At 39.6% G+C, this 21,980-nt stretch overlaps 1 protein-coding gene across 2 annotated transcripts in view; it reads left to right on the top strand.

Moving 5' to 3' along the window:
• Positions 1–6,859: 6,859 nt before the first annotated feature.
• The window catches only part of zmp:0000001082 (integrin alpha-D), a 108,221-nt gene continuing 93,100 nt past the window's right edge, over positions 6,860–21,980 (top strand). Inside the window, exons 1-3 of one of the 2 annotated variants that reach the window (XM_062026719.1) lie at positions 6,860–6,952; positions 11,260–11,377; positions 11,512–11,606. In XM_062026719.1, coding sequence (XP_061882703.1) covers positions 6,910–6,952; positions 11,260–11,377; positions 11,512–11,606 — 256 coding nt within the window. In that variant the 5' untranslated portion in view covers positions 6,860–6,909. Of the gene's footprint in view, positions 6,953–11,259; positions 11,378–11,511; positions 11,607–20,359; positions 20,543–21,980 lie in introns of those variants that run through there. The other variant, XM_062026720.1, reaches the window with a different exon arrangement.

Here is a 21,980-nt window from a genome sequence, read left to right as displayed (position 1 = left end):
CATATGGGGGAAATCTGATTAGCACCCTGGGCTCAGTATTTTTGCAATGTAAACTAGCAGGTCAGCAACATGCACTACAATTCCACGTCGTGGAGAAAAATGTCCAGCCACTACTAGGCCTACAAGCAAGTCTGCGCATGAAGCTGGTGACACTGAGCAAAGACGTTCACCAACTCAGTGTGGATAAAGATGCCAACTTGCCACATAAAATATTCACTGAGTATGCAGATCTGTCTAAGGACGAACTTGGCAAGTTACCGGTGACATACTCCATGAAACTGGACCCTGTGGTGCATGCACCCTGTTGTCCGCCCAGCACGCCGCATCCCTGTAGCCATGCAGGACAGAGTGAAGGCAGAACTTGAGAGGATGGTAGGCATTGGTGTCACCACTCCCGTATCTGAGCCAACTGAATGGGTGTCATCCATGGTAGTTCATGCCTGATGTTGTTCTCTGTTTTGACTAATTTCACTTGATCAAGCCTTTTCTAACATTCCTCACTATATAAAAGTGTATACATAAGTGTTTTTGATTCCTGCTGATGATGTACAGTACAGGCTTAAAGTTTGGACACACCTTCTCATTTGATGCGTTTTCTTTATTTTCATGTAGATTGTCACTGAAGGCATCACAACTATGAATGAACACGTGGAGTTATGTACTTAACAAAAAAAAAGTGAAATACCTTAAAAAATGTTTTATATTCTAGTTTCTTCAAAATAGCCACCCTTTGCTCTTATTACTGCTTTGCACACTCTTGGCATTCTCTCGATGAGCTTCAAGAGGTAGTCACCTGAAAGGGTTTTCACTTCACAGTTGTCATAGTTTTGATGCCTTCAGTGACAATCTACAATCATGAAAATAAAGAAAATGCATTGAAATGGTAAGGTGTGTCCAAACTTTTGGCCTGTACTGTAGTTTCGGATCATTATCAATATTGGCCAATACTCAAGTTTCCAGTATCGGTATCGCATCGAAAGTGAAAACGTATTGTGACACCCCTAAATTTAACATCACTTTTACCGTTGAGGAAGACCATTTTTATCAAAAACAATTGCAAGGTAGATATTTTGCCACCAGTTCTTTCTCCTTTTTTTTTTTGCACCCCTGGTTGCTAAATTTTCTGCTGTACTAAAAAAAAACAGAGCAAAGAGCGAGTCAACCAGTAAGGTTGTCGGTCGGAGTTGAGAACACGTTTTGAAATAAAGATACGGCATGAAAACAGTTGGACTTTTACAGTGTTTTGAATATACAATAAAAGTTGGTCACAAACACATGAGACAGACCAGTTTTTGAGGCGCAATGCTTGACATACGAAAACCAGATCTAAACAAAAGTGGGCTGTACGAAAGCCGAGGCACAACTGTGTTATATATTTTCATAATAACACAACAAAATACATGTAGAAATAGTATACTAATTTTAAATCCGATCCCCTTGCAACCTTGGTATCGATATTAAGATCAAGGTTTTGAAAGGTGATAGTTTGGTGGGTGAGGGAGAAACTAAGAAATTCTTCTTAGTTACATGAAAAGGTTACTGCTAAAGAGGAAGAACATTTCACAAGCTGTGACTCTCCCACACGGAACTTAGACACGCCGAGTAAAGTGAAAGTTACACCCACTAACTGGAAATGTAAAATCATTAGGTTTATTTTAAGTTACATTTTTCTTGCTGTCCAGCATACTTTTTCTTTTTCTTTGCTTGAATGTTGAGCTTTTTGTAACAAAACATGAAATATAGTTTGAGGGACTCTATTGTATTACAAATGTTGTTACGAAGCTTTATGGTTCAGAGGAAGGACGTGAGATGTCATTCTTAGATAGACTGTAATGTCATCACATCCTGTTGATTTTATAAACTGGATGAATATCATTATTATATTTAAATTAAACAATTTTAATGACAAGATTTGAGTGTGAAATACAGATGGTTTGGGTCTAAAGCAGGGTTGCTCAAAGTTTGTTCTTTGTTCCGCTGGCCATTTTGGCTTCTTGGCGTACAGTATTCTAAAAATACAATTAATTAATTATTAATTAATATATTATTAGAAACAGATTTATAACCTATAATATGGAGAATGTCACAGCACCAAAGGAATTATGTTTTTTTCTGTAATTGTAAATGTTACTTCTATTAGTTATAATCAATTAAAACAGTACAATGAGTTCTGAGTGTGCTTTTACTGCCATGTAGTGTATAAAAGGGGTAAAACAATGCAGTATTTGTTTTCCTATTTTTGTTGAAATTGTGTTTTTTTTTAGGTTAAGGTTACAAGTAACACTTAAAAACATTGATAACAAATTCATAAAATCACATAAAAATTCATAAAAAGCTTCAAAACTTTGTGAAAAAGCTGCTGCAAATACAGGAATTTTAACAATTACGAAAAAAAAAAACGCCTGCCAAATCCTGGAGGGACTGGCCAAGCAGGCCCATAATAAGCAAGCAAACATGAAATGCGCTTTTCAGGATTTTGTGCGGATTGTCACACTCACTGCTTAAAGAAGCACACAAAAAAGACAGCCCCCAAAATTAGCTGCTCTGAACAGGGCTGTTTATGGATGTGTTCTCTAATTTTGGATGCTTGGGATATTTTGACATAGGCAGGACGCAGGTGGATACCACACCGAAGAACTGTTTTAGTCCGTGAAGAGACTAGTGACACCATAGTGATTTCTTTAATATTAAACCCCTTTTTTTTTTTAAATTGCACAATAGTTTACTTGGATACAGTATGATCTTGTCACATTATATCTTCTGTTTCAGATTAGATTATTTAGAACTTTATCCATCCCCAGGTCGCGTACCGATGTACAGCTGAACCTGCAAAGTAATATCTTGATGGAATTATGCATTGTTGAACAATAAAAGTGGCCCTCAGAGGGCCCCCATAATTGCAAACAGGTTTGACGCCCCTGCCTCGAAGTGGCACAACACAGAGTTTCAAGGGGAACTGCACATTTTTGGAATGTTGTCTGTCATTCACAATCCTTATGTAAGGCATGCACACACGTCTTTATTATAACGCATTCTAACTTGTAAATAAATGCGAGCAAAAGTCGGCTTACAATGAAGCCTATGGGTGTTGCTCTATTTTGCCTATATGAACCACTTACAAAAACATCCAAACACCTCTATCAACGTGTTATATACACGCTGTAAGTATATATGTAATGTACCGTATTTTCCGGGCACACCGGATTATAAGGCACACTGCCGATGAATGGTCTATTTTCGATCTTTTTTCGTATATAAAGCGCACCGGATTATAGGGCGCATTAAAGGAGTCATATTATTATTTTTTCTAAATTGAAATCACTTTGTTGTGGTTTACATAACATGTAATGGTGGTTCTTTGGTCAAAATGTTGCATATATGATGTTTTACAGATCATCTTCAAGCCGCTTTCTGACAGTTGCTTCAGGATGCGCCGTTTTGTGAGTGGTATTTACGTGGCTCACCTTCGGCAGCATCTTCTCCCCGTCATCTTTGTTGTAGCGGTGTAACATGCAAGGACGGGAGTGGAAGACGTGTCAAAAGAAGGAGCTAACTGTTTTAATTACATTCAGACTTTACTTAAATCAATAACTAAGAAGCATCTCCTCATCTGGAATCAACAGCAACGCTGATGTGTCCCGTGAAAAAACGTCCGACAGGAACTCTCTAATAACTAAAGTTCCTTGGGTGAATAATGTAAACTCACTACACCAGTATGTTTTAGCGCTTTCATGGCGAGTTTACTGACAGATATAAGTAAGAACTTTACGCTACTTTATATTAGAAATGGCAACAGCGGAGGATGAATGTCCCATAACAAGAAGATAGAGAAAAAAAAGAAGCTTATCGACTACGGTGTCGGCACGGACTACAAAGGCGAATGCGCGCAAATTTTCAGGACTTGTGCAGATCCCAAATACAGATCAGCAGGTACCAGAAGGTAAGAGAAGTTGCTTTTGCATAATATTACAAAACAAAACACCAGATAATGTCTTACCTAATTTAATACTCGTATGTTGAAGCACATCAAGCGGTGCGGCTTCATAGCTTACCAAAGTCGTACTAAAACATTTTGAGCACCGTGTGTAATGTTCTATATTTTCAATGGGACATATATATAATGTTGGTGTTTACTTGAGTCATATTGCCATCATATAGATACAGGTATCTCTTATGTTTGACTGCCATCTACTGGTCACACTTATCATTACACCATGTACCAAATAAAATTGCCTCGAGGTCGGAAAGCAAAACCAGAATTATTCCATACATTAAGCACACCGGGTTATAAGGTGCACTGTCGAATTTCGAGAAAAAAAAAGATTTTAGGTGCGCCTTATAGTCCGAAAAATATGGTAGTAACAGGCACATTCATAATAACATGAAATATTTACCTATTTTGCTCATTTTAATTATAGGGCGGCGCATTAATTTCACAAATGTTGCTTTTTCCTTCGACAACATCACTACTTACTGCAGACACCATAAGAGCCAACAAACATAATAAAACATCACTTACTGTACAATGTCTGCTCTGGGATGCCATGCTGACTGTTAGGATGTTGATATATTCCCATTTGGTTTAAGAGTGACTGATAATCCTCGCCAAGAAAAAAGGGGAATGGAACGAAACTTCTTTTCTGGTATATTTTTTTTGCTATTTCCGGGTCTAATTTTTGCTGTCATTGTGTACCAACTTCTCAGTTTGTGTCCACATCTAAGGCTGCCATAATGCACGGGCTTACCTGGGCTGAAGTACAGGAGACCCCGCTTTTGATGGCGTTATGCAATGATTGGTGTTCCTGGCTGTCAATCACAGACAGCTCTGCTTTGTGTTGCGATTGTGTACTCTCGCTCTCCGCTGCAATGGTTTTTCCTACTGCACAAACCCATGTCGCCGGTGTCAGAGGCGAGTCTTTTGACTTCTGAACTCTCGCACAGACATACTACTCAGACGACCTACTCAGTGCCCTGAGATCGGTAAGTTGTGAGTTCAAACCCCGGCCGAGTCATACCAAAGACTATACAAATGGGACCCATTAAGGCGGCCCTGTCCACATCCTTTTACTATTCAGGTGGGAGGCATGATTTATAACAGGGGTAGGGAACCTATGGCTCTAGAGCCAGATGTGGCTCTTTTGATGACTGCATCTGGCTCTCAGATAAATCTTAGCTGACATTGCTTGACACGATAAGTAATGAATAATTCAACTGGTAATCACAGTGTTAAAAATAACGTTCAAAATATAAAACATTCTCATGCATTTTAATCCATCCATCCGTTTTCTACCGCACCTGTTGAAGAAGTCACATTAATGGTAAGAAGTATTTTATTTATTATTGGTTAGCTTCAGAATAACAATGTTATTAAAAAGAATAAGAGACTTATTATACTCTAAAAATGTTGGTCTTACTTAAAAATGCACGCATCGAGTTGTATTCAGTGTTAAAAAATATTATATGGCTCACACGGAAATACATTTTAAAATATTTGGCTTTCATGGCTCTCTCAGCCAAAAAGGTTTCCGACCCCTGATTTATAATCTGGAATAAAATTTCAAGAGCCCCGAGGCAACAAAGCAACTCACAAGTTCATGATGCCAATACAGCAGCATAAGAAAGTTACATCTCGCTGATCAATGCGCCGTTAAATGTAGGTCTTTAACATTAGCGCTTATAAAAATAGTATTGCTAATACTTGTTGAATAATCAGGTCACGAAATGGAGTATTGTTGGAGCTTTTTGGATGGTAATTCATTGGGTTTTAATGGTTGAAATTAGAGATGTCCGATAATGGCTTTTTTGCCGATATCCGATATTCCGATATTGTCCAACTCTTAATTACCGATACCGATATCAACTGATACCAATATATACAGCCGTGAAATTAACACATTATTATGCCTAATTTTGTTGTGATGCCCCGGTGGATGCATTAAACAATGTAACAAGGTTTTCCAAAATAAATCAACTCAAGTTATGGAAAAAAATGCCAACATGGCACTGCCATATTTATTATTGAAGTCACAAAGTGCATTCTATTTTTTAACATGCCTCAAAACAGCAGCTTGGACTTTGGGACATGCTCTCCCTGGGAGAGCATGAGGAGGTTGAGGTGGGTGGAGGGGAAGAAGTCCCGGAAGAATTAGTGCTGCAAGGGGTTCTGGGTATTTGTTCTGTTGTGTTTATGTTGTGTTACGGTGCAAAATTTGTTTGTCATTCTTGTTTTGTGTGGGTTCACAGTGTGGCGCATATTTGTAACAGTGTTAAAGTTGTTTATACGGACACCCTCAGTGTGACCTGTATGGCTGTTGACCAAGTATGCCTTGCATCCACTTGTGTGTGAAAAGCCGTAGATATTATGTGATTGGGCCGGCACGCAAAGGCAGTGCCTTTAAGGTTTATTGGCGCTCTGTACTTCTCCCTACGTCCGTGTAAACAGCGGCGTTTTAAAAAGTCTTAAATTTTACTTTTTGAAACCGATACCGATAATTTCCGATATTACATTTTAAAGCATTTATCGGCCAATAATATCGGCAGTCCGATATTATCGGACACCCCTAGTCGAAATAGACATCATGCTCCCATTGGTGCTATTGTAAGCAATTATTTACGTTTATTTACTAGTTACAATGCATTAAAAAAGTGTGTGCTTGTCTCTCATAAAGAAAGTGCAGTTTCCCTTTAATTTTTTCATGTACTGTAAATGCATGGCCTGTGTATAGTAGCGACATCCTTATATACAACATAGATTGAAGAGTTTAGGGTTAACAAAAAGGGGAACACTCGTGCAAAGTGTCACAACCACCTGTTACTGAAACGCCCTCAGGCCGGAAGCATTGCATAGACTCGTTCTTCAAGCAACAACAGCATCACTCGCCTCTCCGCTTGTCAAGTGCCATGTGAAAAATGTGTGCTCAGCTTGCCCTCTTCCTGTTTATGCTGGCTTCTGGTAAGTTCGAAAACCTACTTTTTTTCCAACATTTTTCAAGATCAGCTAAAAAATCATGTCCTCATTGGAGAGAAACAACACAAACATTTCTATTGGTACTACAGATCATTTTGATTTCTAACAGTTTTTGAATGGATTTAATTTTGTACCAATTGTTAGGTTAGTTACTAAAAAAACCCCATCAGAGACACCATCCAGAATGCATTGGTGGCTAAGAATTGTCGAGACTAGAAGGATGTGGACATGTTTTTGTATTTGTTGTTGTTCTTTGGTATCCAGCAGTCTTGTTGGAGGACAAAGACAGCCAGTCAATGTTTCCATGCACTTTCTTTTTCAATTACTCCTGTGTCTGTAAAAATTTAACTGCTATTAATTAGTCGCAGATCAACATACCTATCTTATATTGATAGCAGTCAGTGAGCAGATGTTGCGTTCATGTTGGTTACTTTATTAGGTGTATGTTTTGACTGTTAAACATTAGATTTTTTTTTTAAAACTAAATCAATCACATTGTTGGTGTGGATTACTTTTTATTAATCATCATTTAGTGACATTCATTTTTAATAGTTTATTTGAACTGTCATGTTTCTTTTGTACTCAATTTTCCCATCAATAATCAAATCAAGCTTTATTTCTATAGCGTTTGTCTTGCACAGGCAAGTGGCAAACAGAAAGTGCTGTGCAAAACAAAACAAAAAAATAATAGAATAAGAGAAAAAAACGCTTTCTCACACACACGCACACACACACACACACACACACACACACACACACACACACACACACACACACACACACACACACACACACACACACACACACACACACACACACACACACACACACACACACACACACACACACACACACACACACACACACACACAGCACTGTTGACAATAACGGAGCAAAAACAAAACATGTCATGGCACTGAGGATATGAGGTAAAATGCCACCTTTGAGGCGTCCCCACTCATGAAAAACAAAAATGAATGCCATTTAAAAAATTATTAGCAATATAAAACATGATAAAATATATGCAAAAAGTAAAATAAATATTACATTGATAAGTTAATAAAAACATAACATTGAGAGAATTATAGTAGAAATATAACTGATTAAGTAATTGAAAATTTTGGCAACTTTTGCAAATTTGTCTCCCAACGGCACTGAGCTCATTTGGAACATATTTAATACAAAACGACCAAGATAACTGAAACTTTAGGGAATGATCGTACACACACAGTTTAAGGTCAACACATTTTCTTAAAATATTTGTAAGGTTTAATAGAGATTTTTTGGGTTCTGTTTTTTTTGGTCATCTTGTACTTAAAGGCCTACTGAAATGAAATGTTCTTATTTAAACGGGGATAGCAGATCCATTGTATGTGTCATACTTGATCATTTCGCGATATTGCCATATTTTTGCTGAAAGGATTTAGTAGAGAACATTGACGATAAAGTACGCAACTTTTGGTCGCTGATAAAAAAGCCTTGCCTGTACCGGAAGTAGCGTGACGTCGCAGGTTGAAGGGCTCCTCACATTTCCCCATTGTTTACACCAGCAGCCAGAGCGATTCGGACCGAGAAAGCGACGATTACCCCATTAATTTGAGCGAGGATAAAAGATTTGTGGATGAGGAACGTGAGAGTGAAGGACTAGAGTGCAGTGCAGGACGTATCTTTTTTCGCTCTGACCGTAACTTAGGTAAAAGGGCTCATTGGATTCCACACTTTCTCCTTTTTCTATTGTGGATGACGGATTTGTATTTTAAACCACCTCGGATATTATATCCTCTTGAAAATGAGAGTCAAGAACGTGAAATGGACATTCACAGTGACTTTTATCTCCAAAACAATACATCGGCGAAGCACTTTAGCTACGGAGCTAACGTGATAGCATCGGGCTTAACTGCAGATAGAAACAAAATAAATGAACCCCTGACTGGAAGGATAGACAGAAAATCAACAATGCTATTAAACCATGGACCTGTAACTACACAGTTAATGCTTTCCAGCCTGGCGAAGCTTAACAATGCTGTTGCTAACGACACCATTGAAGCTAACTTAGCTACGGGACCTCACAGAGCTATGCTAAAAACATTAGCGCTCCACCTACGCCAGCCAGCCCTCATCTGCTCATCAACACCCGTGCTCACCTGCGTTCCAGCGATCGATGGAGCGACGAAGGACTTCACCCGATCATCGATGTGGTCGGCGGCTAGCGTCAGAAGCGCGTCTGCTATCCAAGTCAAAGTCCTCCTGGTTGTGTTGCTGCAGCCAGCTGCTAATACACCGATCCCACCTAAAGCTTTCTTCTTTGCAGTCTTCATTGTTCATTAAACAAATTGCAAAAGATTCACCAACACAGATGTCCAGAATACTGTGGAATTTTGCGAGGAAAACAGAGCTTTTTGTATTGTGATACAAGGTGTCCGAAAACTTCCGTTTCAACCATTGACGTCACGCGCATACGTCATCATACATAGACGTTTTCAACCGGAAGTTTCGCGGGAAATTTAAAATTGCACTTTACAAGTTAACCCGGCCGTATTGGCATGTGTTGCAATGTTAAGATTTCATCATTGATATATAAACTATCAGACTGCGTGGTCGGTAGTAGTGGGTTTCAGTAGGCCTTTAAACTAGGACAATAATGTGCGCTGCAGAGGGCATGATAACTGTCAACATGAAAAGTGGGATGGTGTGAATTGTGCTCTTTACCATGGAAATGCAGTAGAGCGTAACCACCAGTGTTGGGTTAGTTACTGAAAACCAGTAACGAGTCACAGTTACTAGTTACTTTATTTCAAAAGTAACTCAGTTACTAACTCAGTTACTTACACCAAAAAGTAATGCGTTACTGTGAAAAGTAACTATTCAGTTCCTTTTTTCTTTTTTTTAAGGCCCCCTTTAATGCCCTCTGATCCTTCATTTCAGTACTGTTATTGCACTGGAGAATAATACAATCTGTTGATCAACTTGACATGCATTTGCATCACTGAACTCTACTAAACCATGTGGTCTACATACAACACACAAAGACAAAGATATGTTTCAAAGGGCCAATTTGTTTCAGGCCAGATCAAATTGACAAAACTATTTTAAATAGCTGCAACATAACTTACATAAGTAACAAACAGCATAATAACAACGTAGCTGTAAACCAAGGAAGGCACACACTACATACACAAAGCCTAACCAGGCGTTTCTCTCTCTCAAGGAATTCTGAAATAAAATCATGTCTGAAGCCCAGAACACTCTACACATTTCCCCAGTTTTAGTTTAGAGACAAGGAAAGATTGGCCTGGCCCCCTAGCATCCCTCTTTATGTTTGTGAACTTTATAGTCTATACATTTAGAGTGATGTGATAATCAAACACTTTAGAAGTCTAGAATGAAAGAGCAACAGTATATAAGAGAATTGACAGAGTGTGTGTACCTTCAGTGCTGAATGATGAGCAGAGGCAGAGTTTGGAGTGTTTTCTTAAGATTGCTTTCCATTTTTATGTACTCACTGTCCAGGTGCCATTTGACGGCCGGTATCGTGCTAATTAGCTGCCTGAAATCGGGTGACTCCACGGTAGAAATATCCTGCATGTCTTCTAGCACACACGCTGCAATGGCTCTATCAATGTTGTCCTGGCTAGCAGTGCCTCGTTAAAATCCAGCCAATGTTGCTTAGGAGGTGAAGTGTGTCTCTCTTTACTAGCTTCGTCGAAGCATGTTGCTTTTGTAGCTGTTTCAGCAGATTTGAATTGCTAGGATAGGATATTTGATCCAAGACACAACTAACATTTAACTAAAATGTTCTTTTCTTTGTGGTCGACAAAAGAAAAGTAGTGAGAATATCTCCATGTTAAGAAACTCGGCTTCGGCTTCGCCATGTCTTGTTAGTAAACACAGACACGCCCCCTCCCACACCCACACACGCACACACACAGAGCGCCTCTTCTCCGTCGCCTCTTCTGCAGCGCTCCAATAAAACACACTCAGATCTTCTCAGTTTCTAGCCGCTACTACATAAAAAATAACGTAAAATAACGCAGCAACGCATCATGTAGTAACGGTAACTGAGTTACTGAATATAAAAAATTACGTGTTAGATTACTATTTACCGCCGAAAGTAACGCGTAACAAAGTAACGCGTTAGTTCCAACACTGGTAACCACACAGTCTGATGTCACAGTCTTTAACTAACTGTTACAAAATGAATGCTATTCATTACAATATGTCCTGTTTATGTCGACCAACTTATCAATTTTTATACCAGATGTTGATGGTCTTGTTTTTATCACAAATCGCAGCACTCCCTGCTTCTTTGGCATTCAACATTGACACCACGAATCCTGACGTCTACAATGGCGAGCAAAGCGATTTCTTTGGATACAAAGTGCTTCAGTTTGTGTCTGGTTCCGAGAAAGGGTAGGCTCGGGTTTCTATCTCTACTTGAATGTTTATCTGTGGTTCATTTATTTTGTGTTTGCAACTTTTATTATTAGCTTCACATAATTATGTTTCCGCGTTAACTCCAACTCTATGGTTGCTCTCATCCTCAGGATCCTTGTCACTGCACCGCTGCAGAATAACGGGTCAGGGGGAGTTTGCAAACCAGATACCAGCAATCGAACCACAAAGTGCTTCCACCCGAAAGGTATATTGATATTAGTAATATAAAATTTTCCTGAGGGAACTCTCCTGAAGGAATCAATAAAGTACTATCTATCTATCTATCTATCTATCTATCTATCTATCTATCTATCTATCTATCTATCTATCTATCTATCTATCTATCTATCTATCTATCTATCTATCTATCTATCTATCTATCTATCTATCTATCTATCTATCTATGTAGCACCAATAAGGGGGTCAGGGGGGTATAATTTAATTATTAACAGGCAGTGGGGTTTATTAAGCCCCAGGAAGTGGCGTCACACGCATAGGGGTGGGGGCCTAAACCGGAAACAGGTATACGCCATTTTAATTTTGTAATTTTTACTAATAAACCCACCATCTTGGTTGTAGTCCATACGTCATAATGATTTTATGGTTCTTACAGGCAGAGAGGGGTATTACAACTTGTAGTTTTTTAAGCTGTCCACCATTTTAGTTGTAGTATTTACAGCAGTTATACTGTGTTTAAGGCTTTAATCCACCCTATCAAATGTATTATTTCATTTGATTACAGTGATTTATCATTTTCAATTAACTTTATTAATTTTATTAAAGGTAATTAGTGCATTTAAGCCACTATTTCACAGCATTTTTACCCAATTACAAAAGTTTATTTATATGCCTAACTAAACCTTTGTCTCCTACTACCAAGGCTGTTTTTGTAATGGATTTGAGTTATAACAGATATGTATAATTTAATGTAAGTTTAATAAAAACTTTACTTATTATCATTTCTTATTTTAAAAGTACAATGTTGTATAATTTTGTCTTCAATAAAAGTGAAATGTTTTCTTCATATTAAAAGTATTATATTGTCTACTTTTTATCTTAAATAAGTTTATTTACTATGTGTGATATAAAAGTTTATAAAAAAATTTATTTCTTAAAAAGTATTGTATTGTATAGAGGCTGTTTTGTCTTAAATGCAAGTTTATGAGCTATTTTTCTATTTTGAAATATTATTTCTGTTTACTCGTGTCTTAAATATAAATTAATGAAACAATTGTTCTTATTTTAAATCTATAATTATGTATAGTTTTGTCTTAAATAAAAGTGTCTAAACTGTTGTAACAATGTAACGCACACACACACCCTGTTGTTAAGTCATTTTTTTCTTTTCTGTATTTTTATCAAGTCAGTCCCATTTTTTTTAATCCACGGTAGAGAAAGGTATTTTTTTAAAGCATTTTTTAAGTTAGCTTTAACCACTTCGTATTACCAAAAGTTGTTTTGTAACAGTTTCAGTAACATAGAATAAAAATACCCTATTTTAGGGTTTTAGGGTGTATTAACAAAAATATGTCAAATTAATGAGTGAATTGGATTGTCCAGTATCAAAAGTAGCTTGCAAATCACTACTTTATGAATTAAAGAAGGGTTATGATTATGAACAAAGATTCAAATTACCGGTACTACTTTATGAAATAAAAATGAGTTAGGGTTAGCATTTAAGAATATGCATAAAGTTGAGTGACTAAGAAAAAGAGAGGTTAGCATTTCAGAATGTGCATAAAGATGAGCATTTAAGAAAAAAAGTTTGGGTTAAGTGTTAATGATTATATTTGTTTTATTACAAAAATAAAATATTTTTGAAAGTAAAACAATGTGCAAGATTAGGAAATAATTTTTGCAAGAGTGGGAAAAATATTTGCAAAGTGTAAACAACATTTTTTTTTCTCCTCTCTGAGCTGCCACCTTACTGTGGTAGAGGAGTTTGCGTGTCCCAATGATCCTAGGAGCTATGTTGTCCGGGGGCTTTATGCCCCCTGGTAGGGTCTCCCAAGACAAACTGGTCCTAGGTGAGGGATCAGACAAAGAGCAGCTCGAAGACCTCAATGAAAAATAAAACCTATGGACCCAGATTTCCCTCGCCCGGACGCGGGTCACCGGGGCCCCCCTCTGGAGCCAGGCCCGGAGGTGGGGCACGATGGCGAGCGCCTGGTGGCCGGGCCTGTCCCCATGGGGCCCGGCCGGGCACAGCCCGAAGTGGCAACGTGGGTTCCCCCTCCAATGGGCTCACCACCCATAGCAGGGGTCATAGAGGTCGGGTGCGATGTGAGCTGGGCGGCAGCCGAAGGCAGGGCACTTGGCGGTCCGATCCTCGGCTACAGAAGCTAGCTCTTGGGACGTGGAACGTCACCTCGCTGGGGGGGAAGGAGCCTGAGCTAGTGCGCGAGGTGGAGAAGTTCCGACTAGACATAGTCGGACTCACTTCGACGCACAGCAGGGGCTCTGGAACCAGTTCTCTCGAGAGGGGCTGGACTCTCTTCTACTCTGGGGTTGCCGGCAGTGAGAGGCGACGGGCTGGGGTGGCAATTCTTGTTGCCCCCCGGCTCAGAGCCTGCATGTTGGAGTTCAACCCGGTGGACGAGAGGGTAGCTTCCCTCCGCCTTCGGGTGGGGGAACGGGTCCTGACTGTGGTTTGCGCTTACGCGTCAAACCGCAGCTCAGAGTACCCACCCTTTTTGGATTCACTCGAGGGAGTACTTGAGAGTGCTCCCCCGGGTGATTCCCTCGTTCTACTGGGGGACTTCAATGCTCATGTTGGCAGCGACAGTGAAACCTGGAGAGGCGAGATTGGGAAGAATGGCTGCCCGGATCTGAACCCGAGCGGTGTTTTGTTATTGGACTTTTGTGCCCGTCACAGATTGTCCATAACAAACACCATGTTCAAACATAAGGGTGTCCATATGTGCACTTGGCACCAGGACACCCTAGGCCGCAGTTCCATGATCGACTTTGTAGTTGTGTCGTCGGATATGCGGCCTCATGTTTTGGACACTCGGGTGAAGAGAGGGGCGGAGCTTTCTACCGATCACCACCTGGTGGTGAGTTGGCTGCGATGGTGGGGGAGGATGCCGGACAGACCTGGCAGGCCCAAACGCATTGTGAGGGTTTGCTGGGAACGTCTGGCAGAGTCTCCTGTCAGAGAGAGTTTCAATTCCCACCTCCGGAAGAACTTTGAACTTGTCACGAGGGAGGTGCTGGACATTGAGTCCGAATGGACCATGTTCCGCACCTCTATTGTCGAGGCGGATGATTGGAGCTGTGGCCGCAAGGTAGTTGGTGCCTGTCGTGGCGGTAATCCTAGAACCCGTTGGTGGACACCGGCGGTGAGGGATGCCGTCAAGCTGAAGAAGGAGTCCTATCGGGTTCTTTTGGCTCATAGGACTCCTGAGGCAGCGGACAGGTACCGACAGGCCAAGCGGTGTGCGGCTTCGGCGGTCGCGGAGGCAAAAACTCGGACATGGGAGGAGTTCGGGGAAGCCATGGAAAACGACTTCCGGACGGCTTCGAAGCGATTCTGGACCACCATCCGCCGCCTCAGGAAGGGGAAGCAGTGCACTATCAACACCGTGTATGGTGAGGATGGTGTTCTGCTGACCTCGACTGCGGATGTTGTGGATCGGGGGAGGGAATACTTCGAAGACCTCCTCAATTCCACCAACACGTCTTCCTATGAGGAAGTAGTGCCTGGGGAATCTGTGGTGGGCTCTCCTATTTCTGGGGCTGAGGTTGCTGAGGTAGTTAAAAAGCTCCTCTGTGGCAAGGCCAGAGTTCCTTAAGGCTCTGGATGCTGTGGGGCTGTCTTGGTTGACAAGACTCTGCAGCATCGCGTGGACATCGGGGGCGGTACCTCTGGATTGGCAGACCGGGGTGGTGGTTCCTCTCTTTAAGAAGGGGAACCGGAGGGTGTGTTCTAGCTATCGTGGGATCACACTCCTCAGCCTTCCCGGTAAGGTCTATTCAGGTGTGCTGGAGAGGAGGCTACGCCGGATAGTCGAACCTCGGATTCAGGAGGAACAGTGTGGTTTTCGTCCTGGTCGTGGAACTGTGGACCAGCTCTATACCCTCGGCAGGGTCCTTGAGGGTGCATGGGAGTTTGCCCAACCAGTCTACATGTGTTTTGTGGACTTGGAGAAGGCATTCGACCGTGTCCCTCGGGAAGTCCTGTGGGGAGTGCTCAGAGAGTATGGGGTATCGGACTGTCTGATTGTGGCGGTCCGCTCCCTGTATGATCAGTGCCAGAGTTTGGTCCGCATTGCCGGCAGTAAGTCGGACACGTTTCCAGTGAGAGTTGGACTCCGCCAAGGCTGCCCTTTGTCACCGATTCTGTTCATAACTTTTATGGACAGAATTTCTAGGCGCAGTCAAGGCGTTGAGGGGATCTGGTTTGGTGGCTGCAGGATTAGGTCTCTGCTTTTTGCAGATGATGTGGTCCTGATGGCTTCATCTGGCCAGGATCTTCAGCTCTCGCTGGATCGGTTCGCAGCTGAGTGTGAAGCGACTGGGATGAGAATCAGCACCTCCAAGTCCGAATCCATGGTTCTCGCCCGGAAAAGGGTGGAGTGCCATCTCCGGGTTGCGGAGGAGACCCTGCCCCAAGTGGAGGAGTTCAAGTACCTCGGAGTCTTGTTCACGAGTGAGGGAAGAGTGGATCGTGAGATCGACAGGCGGATCGGTGCGGCGTCTTCAGTAATGCGGACGCTGTATCGATCCGTTGTGGCGAAGAAGGAGCTGAGCCGGAAGGCAAAGCTCTCAATTTACCGGTCGATCTACGTTCCCATCCTCACCTATGGTCATGAGCTTTGGGTTATGACCGAAAGGACAGGATCACGGGTACAAGCGGCCGAAATGAGTTTCCTCCGCCGGGTGGCGGAGCTCTCCCTTAGAGATAGGGTGAGAAGCTCTGCCATCCGGGGGGAGCTCAAAGTAAAGCCGCTGCTCCTCCACATTGAGAGGAGCCAGATGAGGTGGTTCGGGCATCTGGTCAGGATGCCACCCGAACGCCTCCCTAGGGAGGTGTTTAGGGCACGTCCGACCGGTAGGAGGCCACGGGGAAGACCCAGGACCCGTTGGGAAGACTACACCTCGGGATCCCCCGGGAGGAGCTGGACGAAGCGGCTGGGGAGAGGGAAGTCTGGGCTTCCCTGCTTAAGCTGCTGCCCCCGCGACCCGACCTCGGATAAGCGGAAGAAGATGGATGGATGGATGGAAACAACATTTTCAAACTTTCAAAGTTAAGTTAATGGAATTTGGAAAAAAGTTGGCGCTTTTAGAATTTTTTTTGCAAGTTTGGAAAAACAAAACATGCAAGGACTGAAAAATAATACAAAACAAAAAATGTTAGGTTTAAGAAAGTGTACAACGATGAGAAATTGGAAACTAATAGGTTAAAAAAATATTTCCAACTTATGAAGTACAAATGTTAGCATTTAGGAGAAGCTATACAAAGACGGAGAAGTCAAAAAGAAGTTGGTTAGCAAAAATATTTACAACTTATTAAGGGGGAAAAAAAATTATGGTTAGCACTTAATTTTTTTTTACAATTTGTTAAGGTTAGCATAATTTATCTAATCGTTGTAATCTGATTAATTAAATCAATAAAATATTAAAACTATTAAAAACATATCATTAAAAAGGGTTGGGATTAATGGATGTATTTATTTGAGTACATCATAAAAAATATTTAAGGTTACGGTTAGAGTTAGGGTTAGCATTTTAAATTTATTTCCAACATATTTGCCAAGTGAAAACAAAATGTTCAGACTTTCCATATAAAGTGAATGGATTTTAGACAAAAATGGCACTTTTGAGAAATGTTTGTATGTTTGGAAAATAAAAAAAAATAAAAAAACGCAATTACTGGAAAAAAATACAAAACAAAATGGTTAGGTTTAAGAAAGTATACAACGATGAAAAATTCAAAACTAATAGGTTAGAAAAAATATTTCCAATTTATGGAGGAAAAAATGTTAGCAATTAAGAAAGTTTACAGAGATGTCGTACTACAACAAGTTGGTTAGAAAAAAATATTTACTACTTGTGAAAGGGGGAAAAAAAAATATGGTTAGCATTTAGAAAAGGGTTGAGGCTAGCATATTTCAAACAATGATCTAATGAATGAAATAAATTAAATAATAAAGACTATAAAAGTAATAAGTTCGGATTAGGAGCTGTATTTAGTACATCATAAAATGTATTTGACGTTCGCATACTTAAAAATATTTCCAACTTTTGAAGGACAACATGTTATGGCTAGCAATTAAAAACATTTTAAAAAGGGTCAGAGTTAGGGTTATCATTTAATTTATTTTAACATAATGAAATAAATAAATAACAGTGTTTAAATGTAAAGAAAAGCTTATTTTTTGTTAATGACACATTTAAAATGCAATTCTGATGCATTCAGGTAAGGGAGATACCGTAGATAATAATGGATGGATTAGATTTATATAGCGCTTTTCTAGACACTCAAAGCACTTCACAGAGAAGTGAGAACCCATCATTCATTCACACCTGGTGGTGGTAAGCTACTTTCATAGCCACAGCTGCCCTGGGGTAGACTGACGGATAGTTTGGAGCAGTTAAAAGAGGAACCTTTCCCATAACGAATAGTTGTACAATCGCCTTAAAATTATTAATTATTCAATATGGAAAATGAGTGTGACACTCAGCTCTTATGCATATAGCAGAATTCTACCAAAGAATAATACACATTTGATATTTTGCACAGAGTATTGTCTTCTAACTAGCAATATTGACCTTTACACTGACCAATAGTTGGAACAAAGACATGTCACGGCATGAAATCAGAGACGTCTTAACTAAAACAAAGGGTAATATCGCCATTTGGCCCTCGATTCCTTCTGGTGGCAACTCTCTTTGAAGCTGGGATAAGATACATGTGACAGTACCACTTGGATCGGAAACTGGAGACTATTGTGTCAACTTGATTAAGTATGTGTGTGTGTGTGTGTGTGTGTGTGTGTGTGTGTGTGTGTGTGTGTGTGTGTGTGTGTGTGTGTGTGTGTGTGTGTGTGTGTGTGTGTGTGTGTGTGTGTGTGTGTGTGTGTGAATGTGTGTGAAGTCATGTGTATTTGCAGAAAGAGTTTAGTTTTTTTTAGAGTAAAATAATGTTTATAAAATGAGAAGAGTATATAAACTCATTTTAAGTTAAAGCCCATTAAATAATACATCCTTAAACTATGTATGTGTATTCTGATCTATGTCAATGGGGAACAAGAAAACCTGTAAAACTGCAATTAACCCAAATATGTACTGTGTGTTAATAAGCTTATAGGGAAATAATGTTTATAAATTAAGAACAATAGTATATAAACTATGATTTAAGTTAAAGCACATTAAATAATACACCCAAAAGCCCTAAAATAGGGGATTTTTATTCTCTGTTACTGAAACTGTTCCAAAACAATCTTTGATAATACAAAGTGGTTAAAACTACCTTAACAAATGCTTAAAAATAATGCCTGTCTCTACAGTAGACTAACAAAATGGGACTGACTTGATAAAAATACAGAAAAAAAAGAAAATGGCTTAAAAACAAGGTGTGTGTGTGCGTGCGTGTGCGTGCGTGTGTGTGTGGAGAAAGGAGTAGTGGGCTATTCTTGGTGAGGGTTGTGTGTGGGTGTTCCTGATGGGAGAGAGCTGACTCATAATTAAATATGGAACAAAATACACCAACCAAATTTAAGTATGTAATTATATTTTTGCATGTTCTGTGACTGCATGTCGTTAAAGTTATTGGCTAATAGTAGACAAATACAAATAGTGTTTAAATTGTTTCATTAGTCATACAACTAGTAACAAACAGATACAGATAGTGTGTAGATTAGAATAGAATAGCGTGTCAACTTTTGAGTTAAATTAACTAAAAAATAGACATGTTTAAATGGTTGCATTAGTCTTACAGATAAAAGTTTAGAAATGTTTATTTAAGACACAAGTAAACACAAATATTATTTTAAAATTGAAAAATAGCTCATACACTTTTATTTAAGACGAAACAGTCTTTATACAATATAATATATTTTTTTTATTTTTTATTTTTTTTATGTCCTGTCCAGCTTCTCAAGCAGATCATATAGTTGATGTAGATGCCCATATCGGCTGTTCAGATTTACTTTACAAAAGAGAAGTGTAGGATACTTCTCTTGTTGCCTTATTTGTATTTGACTTTATTAAATGTATTTATGTTATCATTTGGTCCAGCCGGGCCGGAGCAGGAGGGGATAGAAAGAGAAAAAAAGGAAGACAGAGGGGGGAATTGTGGGGACAAGAGGGGGATTAGACAGAGAGACAAAAACAACAACAGCAAACACAACAACAACAACAACAACAATAGAGCAACATCAGCAAATACGACATGTGCAAATATGATGGTAAAAGTAATAGCAAATAAGCAGTTAGCGAAAATAAAAAATAATACAGAAATGACAATGAGCATTATTACACTAAAAATGGAGCAATACAAATACCAATAGAAATAGCGCTATTGATAATGAACAATACCAATACTTTACCTTTATTATCAACAATACAGTTGTTCAAATGCAACAATACATATACGTAATGATAACTCGAGATACGAAAGAATGCAGAAAAATGGAGGGGAAGAAAGAGAAGCAACCTACATTAACCTTGTAGATTGTTATAGTAACAATAGGTTAAGCTTTGTCAGAGTGCCATGTGTTATACCCAGTTTACCCTAGGACGGGGGTCGGCAACCCGCGGCTCTAGAGCCGCATGCGGCTCTTTAGCGCCGCCCTAGTGGCTCTCTGGAGATTTTTCAAAAATGTATGAAGAATGGAAAAAGATGAGGGGGAAAAAAAATCCATTTTTTTGTTTTAGTATGGTTACTGTAGGAGGACAAACATGACACAAACCTCCGTAATTGTTATAAATCACACTGTTTATATTAAATATGCTTCACTGATTCAAGTATTTGGCGAGCGCCGTTTTGTCCTACTTATTTTGGCGGTCCTTGAACTCACCCTATAGTCTGTTTACATGCATAACTTTCTCCGACTTTCTAGGACGTGTTTTATGCCACTTCTTTTTCTGTCTCATTTTGTCCACCACACTTTTAACGTTGTACATGAGTGCACAAAGGTGAGTTTTGTTGATGTTATTGACTTGTGTGGAGTGCTAATCAGACATATTTGGTCACTGCATGACCGCAAGCTAATCGATGCTAACATGCTATTTAGGCTAGCTATATGTACATATTGCATCATTATGCCTCATTTGTAGCTATATTTGAGCTCATTTAGTTTCCTTTAAGTCCTCTTAATTACATTTATATCTCATGACACATGTAATATGGCTTTTAATTTTTTGCGGCTCCAGACAGATTTGTTTTTGTTTTTTGGTCCAATATGGCTCTTTCAACATTTTGGGTTGCCGACCCCTGCCCTAGGACAACAACATTAATATATGTTTGATGAAACGTGATTATGTGCATGAGTGTATGTGTGCATATGTACTTGTATATGTACATTATGTGTATATGTGTGTTTGTACAGTGAATGTATATGTACAGTATGTGTATATGTGTGTTTGTACCGTGAATGTATATGTATAGAATGTGTATGTGTGTGTTTGTACAGTGAATGTATATGTACAGTATGTGTATACAGTATGTGTGTTTGTACAGTGAATGTATATGTACAGTACGTGTATGTGTGTTTGTACAGTGAATGTATATGTACAGTATGTGTATACAGTATGTGTGTTTGTACAGTGAATGTATATGTACAGTATGTGTATGTGTGTTTGTACAGTGAGTGTATATGTACAGTATGTGTATGTGTGTTTGTACAGTGAATGTATATGTATGTATATGTGTATGTTTGTATAATGAATGTGCGTGTGGATGTACGAACTTTGAGTGTGTAAATATGACAATATAATATGTAAGCGTCATATACTCCTTCTGTCTGTCAAGTTCATGACGTCACTAAGGGGTCGGCTCAAGGCCAAGTGCAAGTCTACTTGCTCGGGTGTTTCTGAGTGGAGGCGCGAACAGTTTTTGTCTGTGCTGAGCTATTATTTGTATGCTCCCGTTTGTTTTCCGTTTTATTACAAAGTGAGTTTTATTTACGTGACTGTATGACAATAATAATTTTTGTTAAACATGGACATAATTCTGGACTATTATTAGCTGGCTGCACACGTCTAAACTAGCTTCATTTATATTCGGCAACCAGTAGCAGTTAGAGTTCAGGACTTTACTGCTACATAATACTTTTTAAGAAAGAAAAAAGTTTAGAAACTTTTATTTAAGACATTGTAAATACACTTTTATTTAAAACGGGTTCTTAACCTGGGTTCGATCGAACCCTAGGGGTTCGGTGAGTCGGCCTCAGGGGTTCGGCAGAGCCTCCGCCGCAGCGGTCAAGACACACCACACTCATGAATTGATTAACGTGGACCCCGACTTAATTAAACAAGTTGAAAAACTCATTCGGGTGTTAACATTTAGTGGTCAATTGTACGGAATATGTACTGTACTGTGCAGTCTACTAATACAAGTTTCATTCAATCAATC

Source organism: Entelurus aequoreus, linkage group LG18, assembly GCF_033978785.1.
Source record: "Entelurus aequoreus isolate RoL-2023_Sb linkage group LG18, RoL_Eaeq_v1.1, whole genome shotgun sequence".
Taxonomy (NCBI): domain Eukaryota; kingdom Metazoa; phylum Chordata; class Actinopteri; order Syngnathiformes; family Syngnathidae; genus Entelurus; species Entelurus aequoreus.
The sequence above is the reverse complement of the archived record's forward strand: the minus strand, read 5'-3'. Positions and strand labels throughout refer to the sequence as shown.